Source organism: Euphorbia lathyris, chromosome 8 (assembly GCF_963576675.1).
Source record: "Euphorbia lathyris chromosome 8, ddEupLath1.1, whole genome shotgun sequence".
Taxonomy (NCBI): Eukaryota; Viridiplantae; Streptophyta; class Magnoliopsida; order Malpighiales; family Euphorbiaceae; genus Euphorbia; species Euphorbia lathyris.
Window position 1 is genome coordinate 25,642,123 of NC_088917.1, and position 20,032 is coordinate 25,662,154.

Consider the following 20,032-nt stretch of genomic DNA (forward strand, 5'->3'; position numbering starts at 1 on the left):
GGTATTTTGGAACTAAAAATGAGGGGAAGGATCAAGATTCCTATCGATTTTGACCAATTATACTAGTACCTTTTAAAGGGACAATTTCAGCAATCTAAGAAACAACATTAAATAGCATTCTAATCCCCTTCTAAAATTTCTCTACCTCTTCTCTTCTTTCCAAGATTTTATTCTCTTGGATCTTCTTCTTTTTCTCAAGGAACTCGCATTTTTGTCCTATATTTTCAAGTTACAATCATCTAGGTTCTCAAGGTCTTTTGATATGTGAAGAATAATTTTGTTGCGGTTTTTAGTTGTTTTGTTGTGTTTTGATTTCAAATAAGTTAATTTAGTTGGTTACAGAATTATTATACTTGTCTAGAATCTGTGAAGTTGTTAACCACATGCCTTAGATGGCAACGGGTATATCTCTGTAATTGCTTCCTAATGATCAGGTATGAAATACAACATATAGTTTTCTCCTTCACTAGTTTCTCTTTCTGAAATTCATCAGGTATGAGAGCATCTTCCTCACATGTGAGTTCATCCCCACCAAATTCAAACCATTTTCATGTCAAATAATACCAGGACCTTAAAAATATTGAAGAAAATATCAAAACTATGGTGAAATCTATGCTCCATAAAAACAACAAGAAGTAAGAACACGTTTTCATTGAGTTAAAGGGATCACTCATTGGAGAACTCAAAACTTCATCTCTATATTGAATCCTTTCGAATCCATAAATACCCCTCCTCTCACCTATTCATCGGTTAACTTGAACTCCCATAATCCAGAAAACTCATACCAACTACCCACTCGTTTCACTAAAGTCGATTTTCTAAGGTTTGATGTACTGACTTGGAGGGATGGCTATTTCGCTGCGAAATGTTCTTTCAAATCGACCTCATCCCAGTTCATACCAAGGTGTAGTTGTCATCTCTTCACTTGGTTGGCAGAGTATTAGAGTGGCACAAATCTTACCTGAGCAACAGAGGAGCACTAGGTGATCCCCCGTGGGAAGAATACACTACGTCGATGAAGGGGAGATTCAAAGAAAGAGTACGAAGACCCAATGGCAGATCTTAAGCGTTTGGTTCAAACGAGGTCGCTCCTTGAGTATATTGAAGCTTTTGATGTGTGTTCTTATAAGATAACTCTCTGAAGAATATGTTTTAAGCTGCTTTCTTAGTGGACTGAAAAATGAGATTGGATATCCATTGCAAATGTTAGGGCTAAAACCCTTCAACAGGCTTATGCCCTTGCTAGAATGTAAGATCCTTATTTGAATACCATTAAGCCTAGCAGAGCCATTAGTAATAAACCACAAACTGGCTTTGCTAGTTCATCCTCTAGCCATTCCCTTACCTTGTTACTTTACAAACCCCAAACACCATTATTACCTACACCAAACACATTTAAACTACTCAATAATACTATTCACCACAACCTGCGACCTTGAGTTCAACAAAGCACTAGACCTGGAAATTTCCCTAAGCCTCGTAGATTATCTAAGGCAGAGTTGGCTGATGGGCCAAGAACTTATGCTTTCAGTGCAATGAAAAGTTTGTTCCTAGACATCAGTGCAAGAAGAAATATATGCATATGATTATGGTGCAGGAATGTCCTGAATAAGAGTTAGAGCTAGAGGTGGATACCGAACTGAGATACAAATAATTTCATTATGTTTAATGGATGATAAATCGCTCCAAACGGTGGGACTTCTTGGGAAACATGAGAGGAAATTATTACACATTTTGGTGGACTCTGGCAGCACACACAACTTCTTAGACCTTACAATAGTTAAGGGGCTAGGATGCACCTTGAAGGCAGTTGAACCAGTTAGGATAATGGTGGCTAACGGGCAGGAAGTGATTTGTTCTTACATTTGTGAAGGGTTCCAATGGGTTATGTAAGACCAGAATTTTATAGCAGATTTTCTAGTTATAACTTTGAGATGATGGGAGATGGTATTAGGTGTGCAATGGCTTGTAACTCTGGGCGATATCACTTGGAATTTCAACTCATTAAGCATGGCCTTCCAGTTAAAGGGCTCAAAACACCTTCTACAAGGAATCACTTCCACCAAAGTAGAAGTGATTTCAGAAAACAATATCTTAAGGATCTCAACCATGGCTAGATAGCTTTCCTGGCTCAAGTTCATCAAACTTCAACAGAGGTCACAGACATTCCTAAACTTTCTAAGAAGTTGGAACCATTGTTGGAAGAGCTTCAATTCTTATTCAGAAATTTCACTTCCTTGCCCCCTTAGAGGTCTCATGATCATAGAATTCCCATAAAAGAATGAACTTCACTAGTAAACATTAGGACCTACATGCATTTGGCTTTATAGAAAGATGTTATTAAGAAGATGGTATGAGAGTTGTGGACAATGGTACTATAGGGCATAGTGTTTGCCCATTCTCATCACTTGTGGTGCTAGTCAAGAAGAAAGACACACATGGCACATGTGCATTGACTATATGGAATTGAACAGCAGAACCATCACCGATAGATTTTTTATCCCAATCATTAAAGAACTTCTGGATGAGTTACACGAGGCTTTGGTCTTCACAAAAATCGATCTTACTTCAGGATACTACCAAATACGTATGCATCCTCTTGACATTTCCAAAACTGATTTCAGAACTCATGAGGGACATTATGAGTTTGTAGTGATGCTCTTTGGGCTTACTAATTCCCCTTCCATGTTTCAAAGTTTAATGAATGAGATTTTTAGGCCATATTTGAGAAAGCTTGTATTGGTGTTTTCGATGACATCCTAGTTTACAGTAAGGATGTGGATTCACATACTCAACATCTTAGATGGGTGTTTATGAAGCTTCAAGAGCACCAATTATTGGCTAAAAGAAGGAAATGTACCTTTGATAGAAGTTTTGTGGAATACCTAGGACATGTGATATAAGCAGGAGGTGTTTCAACTGAACTCACTAACCTTCGCCAACTTAGAAGATTCTTGGGTTTAGCACACTAACCTTCGTCAACTCAGAGGATTCTTGGGTTTAGCAGGAATTATCGAAGACCATTAAGCAATATGGAGTTCTTAGTAAGCCTTCAAAAAGAACAAAAAATTCTACTTTAGGTGCCTATACCTCTTCAGGCTCACCTCAAGAGGCAACTGAAGATGGAGCAGAAGAAGCGGTCGAACAATGTCCAATAGATCAGAAGGCCGCTAAAAAAGCCGCTAAAGCTAAAAACACTACCAATAAACATGATGTTTTAGTGCGGAACGAGTTAAAAGTGGATAGAGAGAAACGACAATCATCTCTTGATATTATTGCTCGTACAGTTCATCAACGAGAAAAAATTCAACTAGAGGAAATTCATTTAGAAGATTCCACAATCCTCGATAAAGATACATCGACTATGGATGAAACTTCTCTAGCTCATCACCATAAAATGTGCCACTGTATTAGGGTAAATTTCACCAATGGTGTACAACCTTTGCTCCATTTCACACTTTGGTGTACAACCTTCAATTTGTCTCATTAATATGTACGATCTTATATGTGACCGCACACTATGATATACAGCAGGTAAAAATGACCGGTCAACGCTTAGTCAATGTGCCACCTCAGCGATTTGACCGGTCAAAAAGTCAAAAAATTAATAAACTACCTATATACCCATGTTTCTTTCGTTCTTTCTTTCTCTATTCCTTCTCTCTAGTAATACTAAGCTCAATTTCTGAACAACAATGGCAGAAATAGGTTCAGTTTGATTAAGTTCCTTCTCTCTAGTATTATTTTGAACCATCCATCTTTGTTCTTCACAATGAATTCATTATCTCTTCTTGTGTCATTGAAGGAATGTTTTCAATTTCTTCTTCGATTTAATATTCCACTTTTTACTTTCTTTGTGGAAAGCCTCGACTCTTTTATTCGATTTAACATTCAATTCTTCACAGTCCAGTACTCGACCAACTGTAAATTCAATGGGTATATTGTAGATCTCGATTTTGCTTCACAGTTTGAAGTTGCGAGGCGGCCGCTACGAGGTTGTTGAAGATCCTAAATCTCCAGTCCTTCGGCTGCTCGAGCTCGCCATAGGAAAAAAAGTATTGTACAGAGAGAATTGCAAGGCTTTAGAGGAAAAAATTCAATCTTTTTTTGCAATTTGAAGAACAAATCCCACAATACTGTCCACATCATTATTGTTCACCTTGTAAAGATCATAAACTTCCATTGAAAGTCGCAGACATTTCTTGCAGTTTGTTGATCTCTAAATCTCCATTGAAAATCACCGACGTTTCTTGTGGTTTGTTGCGGAGAAGATGAGATGAGTTCTGATTCCGCACAAGAAAGATTCAGCAGCGGTGAACATCGTTCGAATCCATGGCTGGAAAATCTAGTGAGAGAGAGAATAAACTGCTTGTGTGAAAAGGAGAAGAAGTGAGAAAATTGAGGGTTTTAGTAGAGGACGAAATGAAAGAGATTCAGATTTTGGTTTTGGATTTCGTAATTTAGGTTTGAGATTGAGATTTAGCATTTAGGGATCTGAGAAAATGGAAGAAAAAGAAAAGGGGAAAGTCGATCCTTGGGAGAGGGAGGAAAATGAAAGGGAAGTGGATGATGGTAGTTAGAAATTTTAAGGGTATAAATGTCTTTTTTATCTGTAATGCATACCATATTTTAACTTAAAAAATGATTAAATGTATACGTGGCATGATTAACCTGCTATAGTAGGTCATATATACCATAGTGGGAGGTCATCACTAAGTTCAGTTATATTTTTGTGACAAATTGAAGGTTGTATACCAAAGTGTGAAATGGTGTAAAGGTTGTACACTACGTATGTAATTTACCCCACTGTATTAGAACTAACTAAGTATGAATTTTAAAATTTTATGTTATTTATTTAATTTGGAATTATTCTATGTATGTATTTATTTTGATATATGTTATGTATTTATTTTAATGTATTTTATGTGTGTTATGTTAATTATTTAATTTGAAATTGTTCTATGTTATTTATTTATTTTAAAATATGTTGTGTACTTATTTTATGAACTTTAATTTTTAATTTTTTTAAAAATAAATACTTCATTAAAAATACTGAAAATTACTAATCCCTCTTATTAATGGGCTCATGGCTTAGCGACAAAATCATATTTTCATAATCAATATTGTCATCGTTGTCTTCATAGTACTCCATGTTTTCTGAATAAGAATAAACCCCAACAGACTCCTCTACAAGATATATCTCTTTATATTCCTCCATTGTTTCTGAATAATCATTTTGGGAGATTTCAACATGGACAATCATTCCAGTTTTGACCAATGAGGTAGTTGTTCTACGCACAAGCTTCTTCCAGTTGTTTCGATATGAAACAATGCTTGTCCCATTTTTCATAGACAGAGAATGGAAAAGCTTCATAAACCTCATGAAATGAATTAGATTTTGACAATTTCAGAAAGAAGATGACATGAATTTTCCTTTTCATCACAGGCAATGCACAATATTGCCTCATTTTCACACCCAACAAATTAGTGAACATATCTTTCCATACATCAATAGACATACACCATTTTAAGAATGTCTTAACATTCATAGGAATATTGCTCCCGGTGAAAGCATTACACCATTATAGCATGGAAATTTCAAATGGAATGTAATTCATATAACATAGGAAACATAACATGTGAATGGATCGTATTGGAAATTGGCCACCTAACGGAAGATTAAAACAAAACATGTATGGGAATAAAGGATGAAAAAGTCCTGGAGTAACAAAAGTATCTCCATCAAAACGAACATCATCATATTGATAAGATAACATGTGGTGCAAGCTGACTAGTCAATCCAACAATGCTATGTTCAGGCAGAAAATAAAGGAAATTTTCATCTATATTTGCATTAGAGTGAGATGTAGATATTGATACGAATTTTCCAATTGAATAATGAACTGAATGTGAAAGAAAGAGTTACAAATGAGTCATAATTTATAGATGTAGGATTGTTATCATTACTTCCACGAATTCAAAATTTTCATTATTACTTCCATGAATTCAAATTTTTCATTATTGCTTCCAAGAATTCAAAATTTCTATCATTACTTTCAATAATTCAAATTTGTCTCCAAACTCCTATATATAATCACATAACCTCACAATCTTACAATCAAAACAACCTTATAAATTATAGCTCACCAAAATGTCTTCTCATAATAGTGAATAATTTGAGAAAATGATACAGAATGCGATTGAAATGATTTAAGAGGATGATGAACTTGATATTTATCTACTTCAAGAAGTACAACGATAAGCCAGCCAAAATTCTGAACCTCGACGGATAAAATATGTAAGACGTGATTGTGAAGCTAATGCAAAATGTTTGTATAATGACTACTTTGCACCTGAACCAATTTATTCGGATGAAGTTTTTCGGAGATGGTTCTGGATGAGTCAAAATTTGTTCCAATGTATAGTGGGGGATCTTGGAAATCACACAACATATTTCCAACAAAAGGTCGATGCGGCAAAAAGAAATGGTTTGTCTCCACTACAGAAACATACAACATTTATGTGCATACTTGCGTTTAGATCTCCTGCTTATGCTTTTAATGAATACATAAAAATTAGTGAGTGCACAACGTTAGAATGTGTGGAAATTTTTTTGTCGTGCTATTATCAAGGTGTATGAGCCTGTGTATATGAGGAGGCCTAATGCTGCCGATGTACAACGTTTGATTCAAATGCACGAGGAACACCATGAGTTCCTTGGGATGCTTGGCAGTCTATTGCATGCATTGGGCGTGGAAGAATTGTCCAGTTGCATGGAAGAGGCAATATACCCGGGGATATTATGGATATCTGATAATCATGCTTGAAGTAGTCGCTTTAGCAGAACTTTGAATTTGGAACGCATATTTCGATGTTGTTGGGTCCAATAATGACCTTAATGTTTTGAGCATATCCAATTTGTTCCAAGACAATTTAAAAGGGACAACACCTCTAGTGCAATTCACTGTGAACAACAATACATATAATATGAGCTATTACATAACTGATGGTATATATGTGGAAAAGCATCGTTATCGGTTCAATTCTGCTTAAGAAAGGTGTGAGGTGTCTGGTTCATAATGTGAAATCAACTAAATTCCGGTCGGACAAATGGGTTGATGATAAGCCTCTTTCAGCTGATGCCACATGCGATCTATCTACCATAGATTTGGCACTAACGGTGGATAATTTTTGGAATAACAACGACACTTGGCAGTGGGAGACGTTCGCTGTTAAATCCCAACACCTCGTCTCATGTGTATAGCCTCTAAAGTTCTTTTTCCTTCGATAGATGAGGTTGATTCTTGGACTTGGGTAGAACGACAAATGGAATTTTTTCGGTGTCCTCGGCATATAAGATCCTTCGCCTGACCACTGATAATTACAGCAGCCCCTATTAGCGTTCTATCTGGCAAATAGAGGTTCCAGAGCGTATACGAACCTTTACTTGGCTTTTTGCTCATGTAAAATCCTATCAAACGCCAATCGTGTGAGAAGAAACCTAAGTTTGGACCCGTCTTGCTCGGTTTGTATTTCTAATGAGACGTCTCTCCATATATGTCGAGATTGTGGTGAGGCTTGGTCTATTTGGATGCTAATTGTTCCTATAGATCTTCAGGTCTTCTCTCTTAACCACTTAAACTGGATCCGCATGAATATTCAAAGTTCGTACATCTGGAAGGAAATCTGTTGGCCTGTGGTTTTTTGTACGGTAGTTTGGTGGACTTGGCATTGGCGTAATGATAGAATTTTTGGAGACGGAAGGGCCTTTCATATAAATAAGGTAGATTTTATTTAGTCTCAATGTCAGGTTTTTACTTCATCTTTTCAGTTAGCTACCTCAATAGTTGTGGCTCCCAGACGCGAGATATTAGTCAAGTGGCATCCACCCGACTAGGGGTGGGTGAAGGTTAATTGCAATGGATCTAGCAAAGGAAATCCGAGGGCGGCTACTGCTGGTGGTGTTATTCGAGATTCAAATGGTATCTAGCTAGGAGGATTCCTCGTCAACTTGGGTTTTTGTTCGGCCACACTTGTAGAGATTTGGGGTTTATTCTTTGGGCTTCAAGCAACTTGGCATAAGGGTTTCCGTAAAGTTATTATTGAACTTGATTCACAAGTTGTTCTATCTTATCTAGCAGGGGAGAGCAACGAACATCATCTGTATGCTTGGATCTTATCCCAATGGCTATTGTTTAAACATCGTAACTGGGACCTTCGTTTTGTCCATACCTTCCGCGAGGGTAATCAAGTAGCTGATTAGATGGCGAATTTCGCCGGAAAATATCCATTGGGTGCACACGAGTGTGTTGAGCCTCCTGCATGCCTCGAAAGTATTTTATTCGAAGCTATCTGTGGTACTAGCTTACCTCGGATGACTTCTCGTTAGTTTTTTTTTTCTTTTTCTTTTTGGCTCTTTAGCCTTCCCGTGTAACAAAAAAAAAGAAATTGGTGAGGTTGAATGATCGGAGGATGTGCAACTCTCCATCCAATCATTAGAGTTGCTCTAATGTGATGTGTTCCTTGTTATTTTTCTTATATGGCACCCTTAAATTGTTTTCTACCACTAAAAATGATGTTGGAGAGAGTTGGAAAGAGTAACACGCAATGAAAATTGAAATAAGGGACTAAGGGTCATGGGCAATGTAAAACAAAATTGAATAGATATAGGTAACCCTACACTTTTTTAGGGATTTTTTTAAATTAAAAATCAATTAAATCACTGTTAATAATTTATGTGCACATTATTTATTTATTTATTTGGAATTTCACATTTATCATTTGGTAGCGCGTGGTTTGCATGGAATTCATCTAATCTGAGTTTGTTAGAAATAAAAGATCGGTTCGAGGGTTGTCGGTCACCCTTTAGGTATCTAACCTCTCCGAATTGAAGTTTTACACGTATGTAAGGATTCGTACTCGAGATCTAACTTAAGTGACTTGAAATCATTAACCACTCAAATCAAATATATATTTTTTACTCAAGTTAATTTTATTCTCCTTAAGACTATTCAAAGAAAGACTATATAAAAATAGTGGGGCTTTTGTCCTACTAGCAAGTAAAACTATATGAGCACCCCCAAGTAAAACCCACACATAAACCCTAAAGTTTCTTCCCTCCCGCCTCCAGACTCTGCAACCAGGAAAAACCCTAATCTTTAAAATGGTTCGTCGAAAGAAGTCCCGCGACAACATTCAGAGCTCAACTATCTTGACCGAGACTCAACATCAAGGAACCCTAACTCGCTTGGAAGACGAAGACGAAGAGTTAGCCACAGAGAGCTCGAATCTTGACCAGTCAATTGTAGCAGGGGGCAAAGCCACTGCCATGGACGATGAATCCATGTGTGAGCCCGACGTTTCATTTGTCGATGGCGAGGATGATAAGACCAGTGCCGATTATTACTTCGATTCTTATTCTCATTTCGGTAACTTCCTCAATCATTTCCCTTTGTTTTCTTTGTTCTATATTAAGTTTTTCAAATGCTAAGTTTAGGATATGAAGCTCTTAAATATGTAAACTATGTTACCTGGACCTTTCTCCTGATTAATCTTTTTCCATTATCCTCATCATTTCATGCCAGTTCCTTTTTTTTTTCTGAGCATTTCTTGCATAAACTAATGCTTCCTTTTCTGTCTTTTTTGTTTTCGCAGGTATTCACGAAGTAAGTGTGTAGACGTGGATGCAATCTTTTACCTCTGGAACATCAAATTCGTTTATTCATTGCCTTCTTTATCTTTTTTTTTGTGCTTAATTAATATGGGCTCACAAAGAATCCTCCCTTTATACAATTCTAGGATTGCATAATATGTTTAAGAAGATTTCGGGACTTCATTCTGAGATCTTATCTTGCTTATTTGAATGCTTGTTTTACTTCATTGCCTGTACCCATAGTGCTATATATATGTTTTGATGTATATACTTAATAAAATTGATTACTGGTTGATAATTCCCTTGTGATCTTCATGTTTCAGGAAATGCTGAAGGATGTTGTAAGAACAAAGACTTACCAAAATGTTATTTACCAGAATAAGTTTCTTATTAAGAATAAAGTAGTGCTGGATGTTGGTGCCGGAACTGGGATTTTGTCTCTGTTCTGTGCAAAAGCAGGGGCAGCTCATGTTTATGCGGTATGTGTTTCATTTCCTTCACTGATGTAATATTCCACTTATGAAGTATGGTATGGCATATTTGTTATTTCCTTCTTGGGTTTTCGAGTTATACTTGAAAGCTGGCTTCTTTATCCTCAGGTTGAGTGCTCTCAAATGGCTGACATGGCAAAAGAGATTGTTGAAACAAATGGATTTTCAGATGGTAATGTATTTGTGTTTTTATGTTATTTTAATCTTATATCTCATTAGGTTCTTTCAACATTGATCTCACTATTTATTTACTTCTTTTCCCCCCTGTTACAGTTATAACTGTTTTGAAGGGAAAGATTGAAGAGATTGAGCTACCGGTTGATAAAGTTGATATTATCATTTCAGAGTGGATGGGGTACTTTCTTTTGTATGAGAATATGTTAAACACGGTCCTTTATGCTCGAGACAAATGGCTTGTAAGTTGTCTTCGCATTTCAGTTTTCAGGTTTATAGGTTATTATTCTATTATAGCATCACAAATGGAGAGGATAAGAAGGAACCACCTGTTAATGAATGAAAAATAAACTAAACTCTTTTTGGTGAGGTCATCAAGTGACTTTCTCCTACTCATAGTTCAAAATCTTTCAGAATTCACAGATAAAGATCCATATGGTGGATTAGGTTTACTTGTCTATTTGCTAGGATTTGGTAAAACATCCTTGTATTGAGCACGCTATCTGATTTATTGTGAATGATGGTGTCAATTTTTTGATCTGTTGCTTTTTTTCAGGTGAGTGATGGGATCCTTCTGCCAGACAAAACTTCTTTATTTGTGACAGCAATTGAAGATGCTGACTACAAGGAAGATAAGATTGAATGTGAGTATATGTTTTCTCATGCGCACAGTACAAGGGTATTATTGTCGTTATGATCCATGCATTTGCTCACTTCTATTATGCATGGGGTTTCAATTGTTTGCCCAATTTCTTTCCTGTCCTATATGTCTCCAAACTAACACATTGTTCTTTCCTTATTTATGATATTATTTTGGCCCTCTTGAACCTTATGCTACGCCAGTTTGGAATAGTGTCTATGGCTTTGACATGAGCTGTATCAAGAAGCAAGCAATGATGGAACCTCTTGTTGACACAGTCGAGCAGAATCAAATTGTTACAAACAGCCAACTGCTCAAGGTGGGTTTGTGAACTTTGAATTTAAATCTATTCAATCCTTTTTCTAGCTTTTGTTCAGTAACCACTTTGGCCGTTGTTCATTAATATTTATCACCTAATTTCAGACGATGGATATCTCAAAAATGGTTTCTGGAGATGCTTCCTTTACAGCTCCTTTTAAGCTAGTTGCTGAACGTGATGATTACATCCATGCTTTAGTAGCCTACTTTGATGTATCATTTACCAAATGCCACAAATTGATGGGCTTCTCCACTGGTCAGTTCTTTTCCAACAGTGTTATCACAGGTTTTCCTTGTATCGATTTCAGTTATTTACTTGGGAATTTTGAAATAATGCAGGGCCAAAATCGCGATCCACACATTGGAAGCAAACTGTTCTTTACCTAGAAGATGTTCTAACAATATGTGAAGGAGAAGCCGTAACTGGGAGCATGACTGTATCACCCAACAAAAAGAATCCTCGAGATATCGATATACTGGTGAAATATGCATTGAATGGCCGGCGTTGTAATGTCTCTAGAACTCAACATTACAGGATGAGATGAAGGCTGTCTACAAAATTGTCTGTATCAGTAGCAGCGACTCAGACTGAAGTTCAACCACTTTGTGGGGAGTGAAGCACAAGCTGCTTCCTCCTCTAGGAGCCGAGTGTAACTATTTTTCTCTCAAGGAAATGTGAGAGTGAGTTGTGGATTTGCTTGGCTGCAATTTGTTTTAACAAATGCAAAAGGTGGTTGAATAATGTAATGCTCTTCTATTTTTAAAATTTACGTTTGATGAATTTTGAATTCGTGATTTGAAGGAAATTAAGATTTTGATTAAAATTGATTCTCTTTATTCAAGTTCATATTTGTTTCTTGTATGTCATCTCTAGGGTTAGGCTATGTTTACTTTGTTTTTGACAAAGTAAGCATTACTTTGTTTTTTCCACCATTGGATGGTGATGAACTTTAACAAAGTAAGCTCATCCAATGGTAGAAAAAACAAAGTAAAGTTTACTTTGTTAAAAACAAAGTAAGCATAGAAGACACCCTTATCTCTAATGTCATAATAACGTTATAAATAGTGTGCACATCGACAAATTGATCTAATTTCATAATTGACATTAAAAAAGTATTCCATGGTTTGTATGGCGTAAATTACATTCATAGCCATTGGATTTTACCATAATTAATACGAACTTCAAAACGTAACATAAAAATCACTTAATTTTGTACTTTTTTAACATTATAACCATTGAACTTTAATAAACGTCTAAAATGATTTCAAAATAAAAAAAACTCTAAAAATTGATAATATTTTAAGCAATTTTAATTCTTCAACTTTTCCATCTATTTCATTTTCAATCTATTCCGAAATAGCAAAAAAAAAAAAAAAAACACAATTCTTTCTTTCTAACTAATTGATATACGACTGTAACACGAAAACTGAATATCTGTGTTCTTAAATGAATTGAAATTGGTACAACTTGTCAATGTCACACCCTCAAACACAGGTTTCAATTTTCACTCAATTCCTAAACTATCCCACTTTCTGTTGATGGGTTAACCTATGCCTGAAACACTGGAATACTATGATGAACAAAAATGTGATCTTTTAATACAATGAAAAGTGTTATTAAGGCTCCTAAAGCTCTGATTTCCCAGTTTTTGTATTCTTGTTTGCTTTTTTTGCAGCTTTTAATCCTTTCCACCATTGCCTTAACCTATTAGAGACCTTGTCTGTGTGTCCTTTCACTGTTTCACCCATGCTTTTTATTCCTTTGCTGATCTTCTGTTTCCAGTCTTCTTTCTTGCTTTCTTTCTTGTTCAGAGCTTTTGCCTGCAAGAGAATTCAATCGCAACAGTTGAGTAAAACTGTGATATGACATCTCCTTGATAGTAGAGGGCAAAATTACCGTGCTTTTGTCGTGTCAATTATCGGATTAGTGTAAAATGAGTTGACCCTAACACAACCCCAAATTTTTGTGTGCCAAAATCGTGTCAATGCTATCGGTTTAGTGTCGATTTTGTATCGTGTTTACGGGTGGCATGTATGCAATGGTGACATTTAAAAGTACAGGAGCATCTAATAATACTAATGCATACTTTTATGTCATTTATTGATTAACAGATTAACCTGAACATTCAAAAGTTTGACCTAAAACCCTATTAGACAAACCCTTAACCAGTTAATACCATGTTGGATTCGTGTAATGTGTTTATAACTTATAAGTCACATATCTCTGTTAAGATGACAAGTAAACATATAGCAGGTATTAGTTGTGTTTATAGGTAATAGTTGTAATTATTACCTTTATTAATTAAGATGACAAAGGGATAATAATAACAATTTTAAATATTCGTGTTATTTTCGAGTTATCTAGTCAACCCTAGTCCAAGCTCAAAATTTTGTGCGTCAATTTCGTGCCAACCCACTAAATCCGTGTTGTGTTGTCAGGTCGTGTATATAATTGCCATCTCTACTTGAAAGTTCAAGGGATTCAAAAAGTTTGCTTACCAAGTTTTTGGGGAAGTTTGGCTCATCATTCTCCTCTTCATCGTCGTCATCATCATCAGCAGCATCTTTGTTTCCAAAATTCTTCATGTTCATCAAATCGTCCCTCGAATACATTTGCATGTTAGGTGCTCCTGGCATGCCCTGCACCATATTGAAACATAAAAGAAGTCAATTTACTCTGAAGCATACATAGATAAAGTTTTTAAGCGAGGAAACGATTATTACCTGCATTGATCTCAACATCTTCTCCATTTCAGCATCTTTGGCTGGTTTCGGAACAAATGGTTCTCCAGGAGTTCTATTCTGAGACACAGGAAAAGAAAAGAAAGGCGAGTTAATCAGAACTGAATTTGAGATGGCCTGTCGAAAACAGTTTTGAGCTTTCTGCTCTTTGGGAAAGCAAAATATAACATTTTGTTAAGCAGAACATTTGAAGTGAAAGGAAAGACTAAAATTCATTCAATATAAATAGTATATGCACTAAGAAAGTATAAAACCACCAAATTATTGGTAAACAGAACTTAATTAACCCCAGGAAACATCACTTAAATACACATGATTTCGATACAACTTCTACAGAATTAAGAGGACGGAAGATGAAACAAAAAGGTTATGGAGGCAAAAATGAAAGGGCAGTCAAATGTCACAGACTGTGTGAGGTATGAGCGAGACGCTTGCTGGTGATCTTAAATATGGGATCCAGGACAGCGCTAAGTGGTGAGTACGTGTCTCGGATGCTTGCCTATCTTGAGTTAGGCATGACGACCCAGTCAAGTTTAGGGAGCTTGTTGCAGGTCTATGAATTGACTATGATGGATGGGTGTGCTATCTAGGCACCACACTGGTTGGGAGTTGTCCCTGCTCGCCTGATGAGCCCATGGGAGAGCCAAACCAGTGAGCATCGGAGATGGAAAAGGCTAAGCCTTGGGAGATGCGGGAGACTAAAGGCCCACACGGGTATTGCCTCTGCACGAGAACTCTGACCCCGTGACGTAAATCACTAGTATTTCTTCTTACAGTACATTTTGGCTTATACCAGGGAATAAAGCACTCTTGACAACTGTTTTCATCGTACACAAGACTGGAACATGAGACGTTGCTTAGCTGGAAAAAAAAGCTCCTAATCACTCCAACCAACATCTTATTGGTATTTCTCCTTCCTGTGTATAGCTCATTATTGATCTTAAGATATGAGGAGATCATACACAGGTATATATTCTAACAGATCAACTGAAAAAAACATTACCTTAGGAACCGGAGGCGGCTTCTTAACACAAATGTTAGTGAGGTCTTTACAAAGATAGTTTACCAACTCATTGATACTGGGTTTGGAAGTAAATAAGTGTTCAGCAATGTCAGTATCAGCATACCCCATAACCTGCAAATTCGTCAAGTAGTTCCATAAACAATCTAGACATTCAAGTACTATAGGAGCTAATACATAAAAAAGAAAAGAAACTTGTAATTGCAATCCAGAGTATGCATATAAAATACATTGCCATGAAAAGTAATACAAGAACAAATTGCAAATGCAAATCTTACCTCCTCACAAGCTCTCTCTATTGTCTTGCATTCTGAATTGCATTGACCTTCAGTATCTTGTTCTACCAGCTAAAACATGATAATAAAAACTTATAAAAGTTAAAGTCAGGTTTACATTGAACAACAGGAAAAAGGACAGGATAAATTACACCCGAGACATCTCAATTTTAGCTGTACTTTTTTTTTTTTATGGCCCTCAACTTCATACAAGCGTAAAAGTCCCCAAAAAATAAGCATTTTGATTTTGAGGTAGTTTAGGTATTGTTTGATTAAGGGGTAAAATGCACCCACGGTCATCAAACTATCAAGTATTTATGCCGATGGTCAGTAAAGTAGATTTTGATACATTAAAGTCACTAAAATAGCACATTTCCGTCAATAAAGTCGTTATGTCTAAATCCGGCAACTTGCTCCATCAGAATGCTCATGTCAATGACCCCTCATCTACACGTCATAAACATGATTGGAGCAACAATCATGTGGCAGCCACGTGTCGTCCTCGTGGCTGCCACATATCAGTTAGTGTGATATTTTCTTTTCCTTTTTGGACACTTGGTATTTTCTTTTCCTTTTTGGACACTTGACAGACACGTGGCTACTCCTCTAATCATGTTTATTGATGGAGATGTGCTACTTTATGACTTTAAAAATCTGCAAATACCCTCTACTTTAGTGACAGTGTGTTCTTTTTACCCTTGATTAAGAGAGGAAAAATGGTTATTCAGAGAGTTTGGAAAATGTTGATTTCGAAAATCTAAAACTATTATTAGATAGGAAATGTGGTTCTAAACAACTTCAATTCTTGGAAGATTTTCTATTTCTAGGTGACGATTGAGGTTTAACTGCCGTACAGAAAGTAAGAACTAAGTTGAGGGGCCATGTGTGTAATTTACCTTAAAACAACATCTAAAGTTTGCCAATTTGACAGTAGACTAATTTTCCATGTTACTCAGATTTGATCACTCACAATCCTACTCTCAATTTATTCCATTAAATCAGCACATAAACAATCATAGAACGAGAACAAAGTAGCTCCAATCTTACCTCTAATTTATCCCCTTTCTCTACAATATCAATCTTCATAATCCAATCAGCTTCCTGCTTCTTCAAATTGCAAACATTCTCGGCAATCTCAATGATATGATACTCTGAGATCTACACAACGGAAAACAATTACTCAAAATCAACATTCAAAACAAATGAACCCAATAAAATTCAACAAAACCTAATTAATCAAATTACCTTTTTGGGTGAGATTTCAGCCTGTTTCGCCTGTGTGAGCTTGTACAACTCCTTCGCTACTTTTTCACAGACTTGGCATTTGATGTATGGTATGTCCTCTTTTCTTGCACTCAGAACGGGTTTCTTCGAGGCAAGAGAGACAGGCAAAATTGTTGTGATCGCCATTAAATTGACTAGAATTAGCAGTAAATGCTTGAGTTCAGCCATCGCTATGTCTCTCTTTACCGCCTGCAACGGAAGTTTGGATCTTTAAAAATGATTAGTATAAAAAAGGAGACGTTATATATGTAATGGAATAAGTTGGGTTCAATTGGTTTGGTTTAAGGTTTACCGGCTCTTACGTGTTTCCCTGATTCTGATTGGTAGCCTAGGTTTTGATTGTGGGCCCAATATATTTCCACCAATGGGATGAAAGAAAACACGTAGTTCTCATTTATAATGTGATTTGCTTCACGCCGCCCCTTAATTCTCACATACCGCTTTTAAATTACAATTTTGCCCCTTCCCTTATATTTAAAATATTAAGTTCAAATTCAATTTCTAACTCCCAAACACTTTAGTTCAAACCAAAAGAAAACCCGGACTAATTATGGCTGGACGTGGAGGTAAAGAAAAGGCAGCCGGGCTCATTTCGGTACGTGTTTCTATTTTTTTTCGGTTTTTATTTTTTTTTTAAGTTTTCTGTCCCGAAATTCGGGACAGAAAACGCTATGTTTCTGACCATGGTGGGTCCAGGACCCGCCATGAACAAAACAGTGGCGGGTCCAGGACCCGCCATGAACAAAACCATGGCGGGTCCTGGACCCACCACGGTTTTGTTCATGGCGGGTCCTGGACCCGCCACGGTTTTGTTCATGACGGGTCCTGGACCCGCCATGGTCAGAATACGGGCGAGTCCTGGACCCGCCCGTCAAGAGATAGCGGCGGGTCCTGGACCCGCCGATGCATTACTGAAGTCGTTTTCTGTCCCGATTTTCGGGACAGAAAACTAACAACTAAAAAAAAAATTAGAAATATTTAGCGCATTTATTTTAGAAATATTAACGTGTTTTTTAGAACATATTTAGCGTATTTTTTTTAAAAATATTAACGTGTTGTTTTTAGAACATATTTAGTGTATTTTTTTTTTGTAGAACTTTAACGTGTAGTTTTTATAAATATTTAGGGATTGTATTTAGCGCATTTAGCTTGCTCTTTTGCGAAATTTAGCGTATTGCTTTTAGTAACTGTTGAATGTTTATTTTCCAGCGTGACATTGAAGAGGGTTCCGGACCTCGCCATCCTGCTAGACGTGGTGTTACAGCATCTGTTCGGAGGGATCGAGAAGCCGAGAAGCTCATGGCGGATGCTCAAAGGGCGCACGTGACAGTACAGCGGCCCATGAGTGACGATGAGGATTATGCTACCATGGATGATGGTGAGGACCTTCCCGAGAGCGACCCTAGCCCAGTTCGTCGGGCGTCGAAGGGGAAGGGTGGTCGTTCCGAGTCATCTGGTAAATAATTTACATTTTTATCATAATTTTTATTTATTAATTTATTTTACTATAGAAAAATGGTATAAATGTTATACGTTTAATACTATTGTAGGAAGTAGTAAGCGCTCGAGGAATGTTGTAGAGGATGACTGGGTTGTCACGGATCCGGTCCCCAGTGGACCAATTGATGGTACTGTGATTCCCAGCTTCTTGGGACATGTCGCTTCTACCATATGGACCGGACAGCTGAGGTCGGAGCTCAGGGGCCACACTAGAGGGACATTCTGCAGGAAATTAAATGATTGGTATAAGAGTGCTCGTCCAGAGGTCAGGGCGCTTATACGGGGATCGCAACTATCACACCTCCCATCTACCATGTACACACACATTGATATGCCCCTTATATGTGCTTTTGTGGAGCGGTGGCAGCCAGATACGTCATCATTTCACATGCCATTTGGGGAGATGACGATTATGCTGCATGACGTCTGGGAGATTCTACGTATCCTAGTGGAGGGGCGGCTGGTGTCTGATAGCATTGGTGGGGAACAACTTCAGTCGGTAGTGATGGAGGTGTTTGGGGTGAATAGAAATGAGCTGCTGGCTACCCATTGGAAAGGTGGCGGGGTATTCTGCAATTCAGTTGTCTCTTTATGCTCTGTAGGTCGGATGTCTGAGTTTGAGGCTATCGGGTGGATGTTTTTAATGTTCGGTTCCACCTTGTTTATAGACAAGAGTGGCGACCGAATCCGACCCGCGTGCGTACTAGAGGTGCAGGATGGGGTAGAGGATGTGGCTGGCTACTCCTGGGGCACAGCTACACTAGCATACCTATACCGGCAGCTAGGTGTTGCTAGTAGAGGAGATTGTGGACAGATAACGGGTTGTCTGACTCTTTTGCAAGCGTGGATATACGAGTATTTTCCGTGTTTCAGACCTCAGCGAGAGGGACTCACACCCCATCCGGAGGCTCCCCGAGCTCGTATCTGGATCACGACACAGCAGTCCAGGACAGAGACTCGTTTGAGAGATTTGTGTCGCCGTCTTGATAGATTGACAGCGGCGGAGGTACGATTTCTACTTGTACAGTAATAAACTTTTTAGGAAGATATTAATTTACTTTTATAATAATTAACTTTTTACCTTTGTAGGTGATGTGGATGCCATACGGTCCTGACATAGTGACCCGCACTCCTAGGACTATCTATAGAGGATGGATACGATACCGGGATGTCATGGAGCCGTATATGCCTGATAGATGTCTCCGTCAGTTGGGGTATATCCAGATTGTACCCATGCCTGCTTTCAGGGGCACGAAGGTTGTACGTCCTTGGAATAGCAGTCGGTATCGGTTAGAGCATCCAGTTGTGGTTGCTGACGATAGTTGGTCATTTTTCCCAGCAGCATCGACGCTCATGTTGATGATATACACTCTTGCTCAGATTCCATCAGCATGTGATGAGACATACATGGAGTGGTACACTAGATATTCGCATCCACACATCATGCCCGACATGGATGCACACCCACAGACGGTTCTCACTCGTTCGAACAGTGAGATTGTAAGTAATTTTGATTTTATCAAGTTAATACGAGTTTCTAACATTAATATTAATTAAGAAATTTTGTTTTGTGTTTTTTTTTTTTGCAGTGGGTTAATCGGTGGACTACTGTGGGCACTGGCATGTTAGCAGCTCTTCGACGCGTAGATGAAGATACGGCAGAGATGTGGGCGGAGGAAGTGGATAAGCTTATGCATGATTGGCATTTGGCCAAATGATTATTGATGTTTAAACAATATTACTAGTATGTTTATTTTAGTTGTTTCATTCGTACTAAACAGTAATATCAGTATGTACTAGACAGTATTTTTAGTATGTTTATTTTAGTCTTACTAGAAATAGTAATTCCAATTAAACAGTAATTCCAATTAAATAGTCATTCCAATTAAACAGTAATTCCAATTAAACAGTAATCTGCAGTTAAGTAATTCCAAT

The 20,032-nt window shown here is 37.4% G+C and overlaps 3 protein-coding genes across 3 annotated transcripts; 2 read left to right on the forward strand and 1 right to left on the reverse strand.

Annotated features, from left to right (window-relative positions):
- Positions 1 to 9,063: 9,063 nt before the first annotated feature.
- Positions 9,064 to 12,117, forward strand: LOC136203815 (probable protein arginine N-methyltransferase 1.2). Its single transcript, XM_065995054.1, has 9 exons — positions 9,064 to 9,428; positions 9,655 to 9,665; positions 9,976 to 10,131; positions 10,252 to 10,315; positions 10,417 to 10,559; positions 10,874 to 10,961; positions 11,161 to 11,276; positions 11,381 to 11,531; positions 11,615 to 12,117. Exons 1-9 carry the CDS (start codon positions 9,164 to 9,166, stop codon positions 11,818 to 11,820), a joined length of 1,200 nt encoding a protein of 399 aa, XP_065851126.1. The 5' UTR covers positions 9,064 to 9,163; the 3' UTR covers positions 11,821 to 12,117.
- Positions 12,118 to 12,691: 574 nt separating this feature from the next.
- Positions 12,692 to 16,813, reverse strand: LOC136203379 (uncharacterized). The gene is made up of 7 exons (XM_065994508.1): positions 16,559 to 16,813; positions 16,361 to 16,471; positions 15,317 to 15,385; positions 15,021 to 15,152; positions 14,000 to 14,077; positions 13,775 to 13,915; positions 12,692 to 13,096 (listed from the first exon to the last, which is right to left on the reverse strand). The coding sequence occupies exons 1-7, from the start codon at positions 16,763 to 16,765 to the stop codon at positions 12,902 to 12,904; spliced, it is 933 nt and encodes a 310-aa protein (XP_065850580.1). The 5' UTR covers positions 16,766 to 16,813; the 3' UTR covers positions 12,692 to 12,901.
- Positions 16,814 to 16,925: 112 nt separating this feature from the next.
- On the forward strand, positions 16,926 to 19,891 carry LOC136203378 (protein MAINTENANCE OF MERISTEMS-like). The gene is made up of 5 exons (XM_065994507.1): positions 16,926 to 17,192; positions 17,807 to 18,053; positions 18,148 to 19,103; positions 19,187 to 19,597; positions 19,687 to 19,891. Exons 1-5 carry the CDS (start codon positions 17,148 to 17,150, stop codon positions 19,813 to 19,815), a joined length of 1,788 nt encoding a protein of 595 aa, XP_065850579.1. The 5' UTR covers positions 16,926 to 17,147; the 3' UTR covers positions 19,816 to 19,891.
- Positions 19,892 to 20,032: the final 141 nt, after the last annotated feature.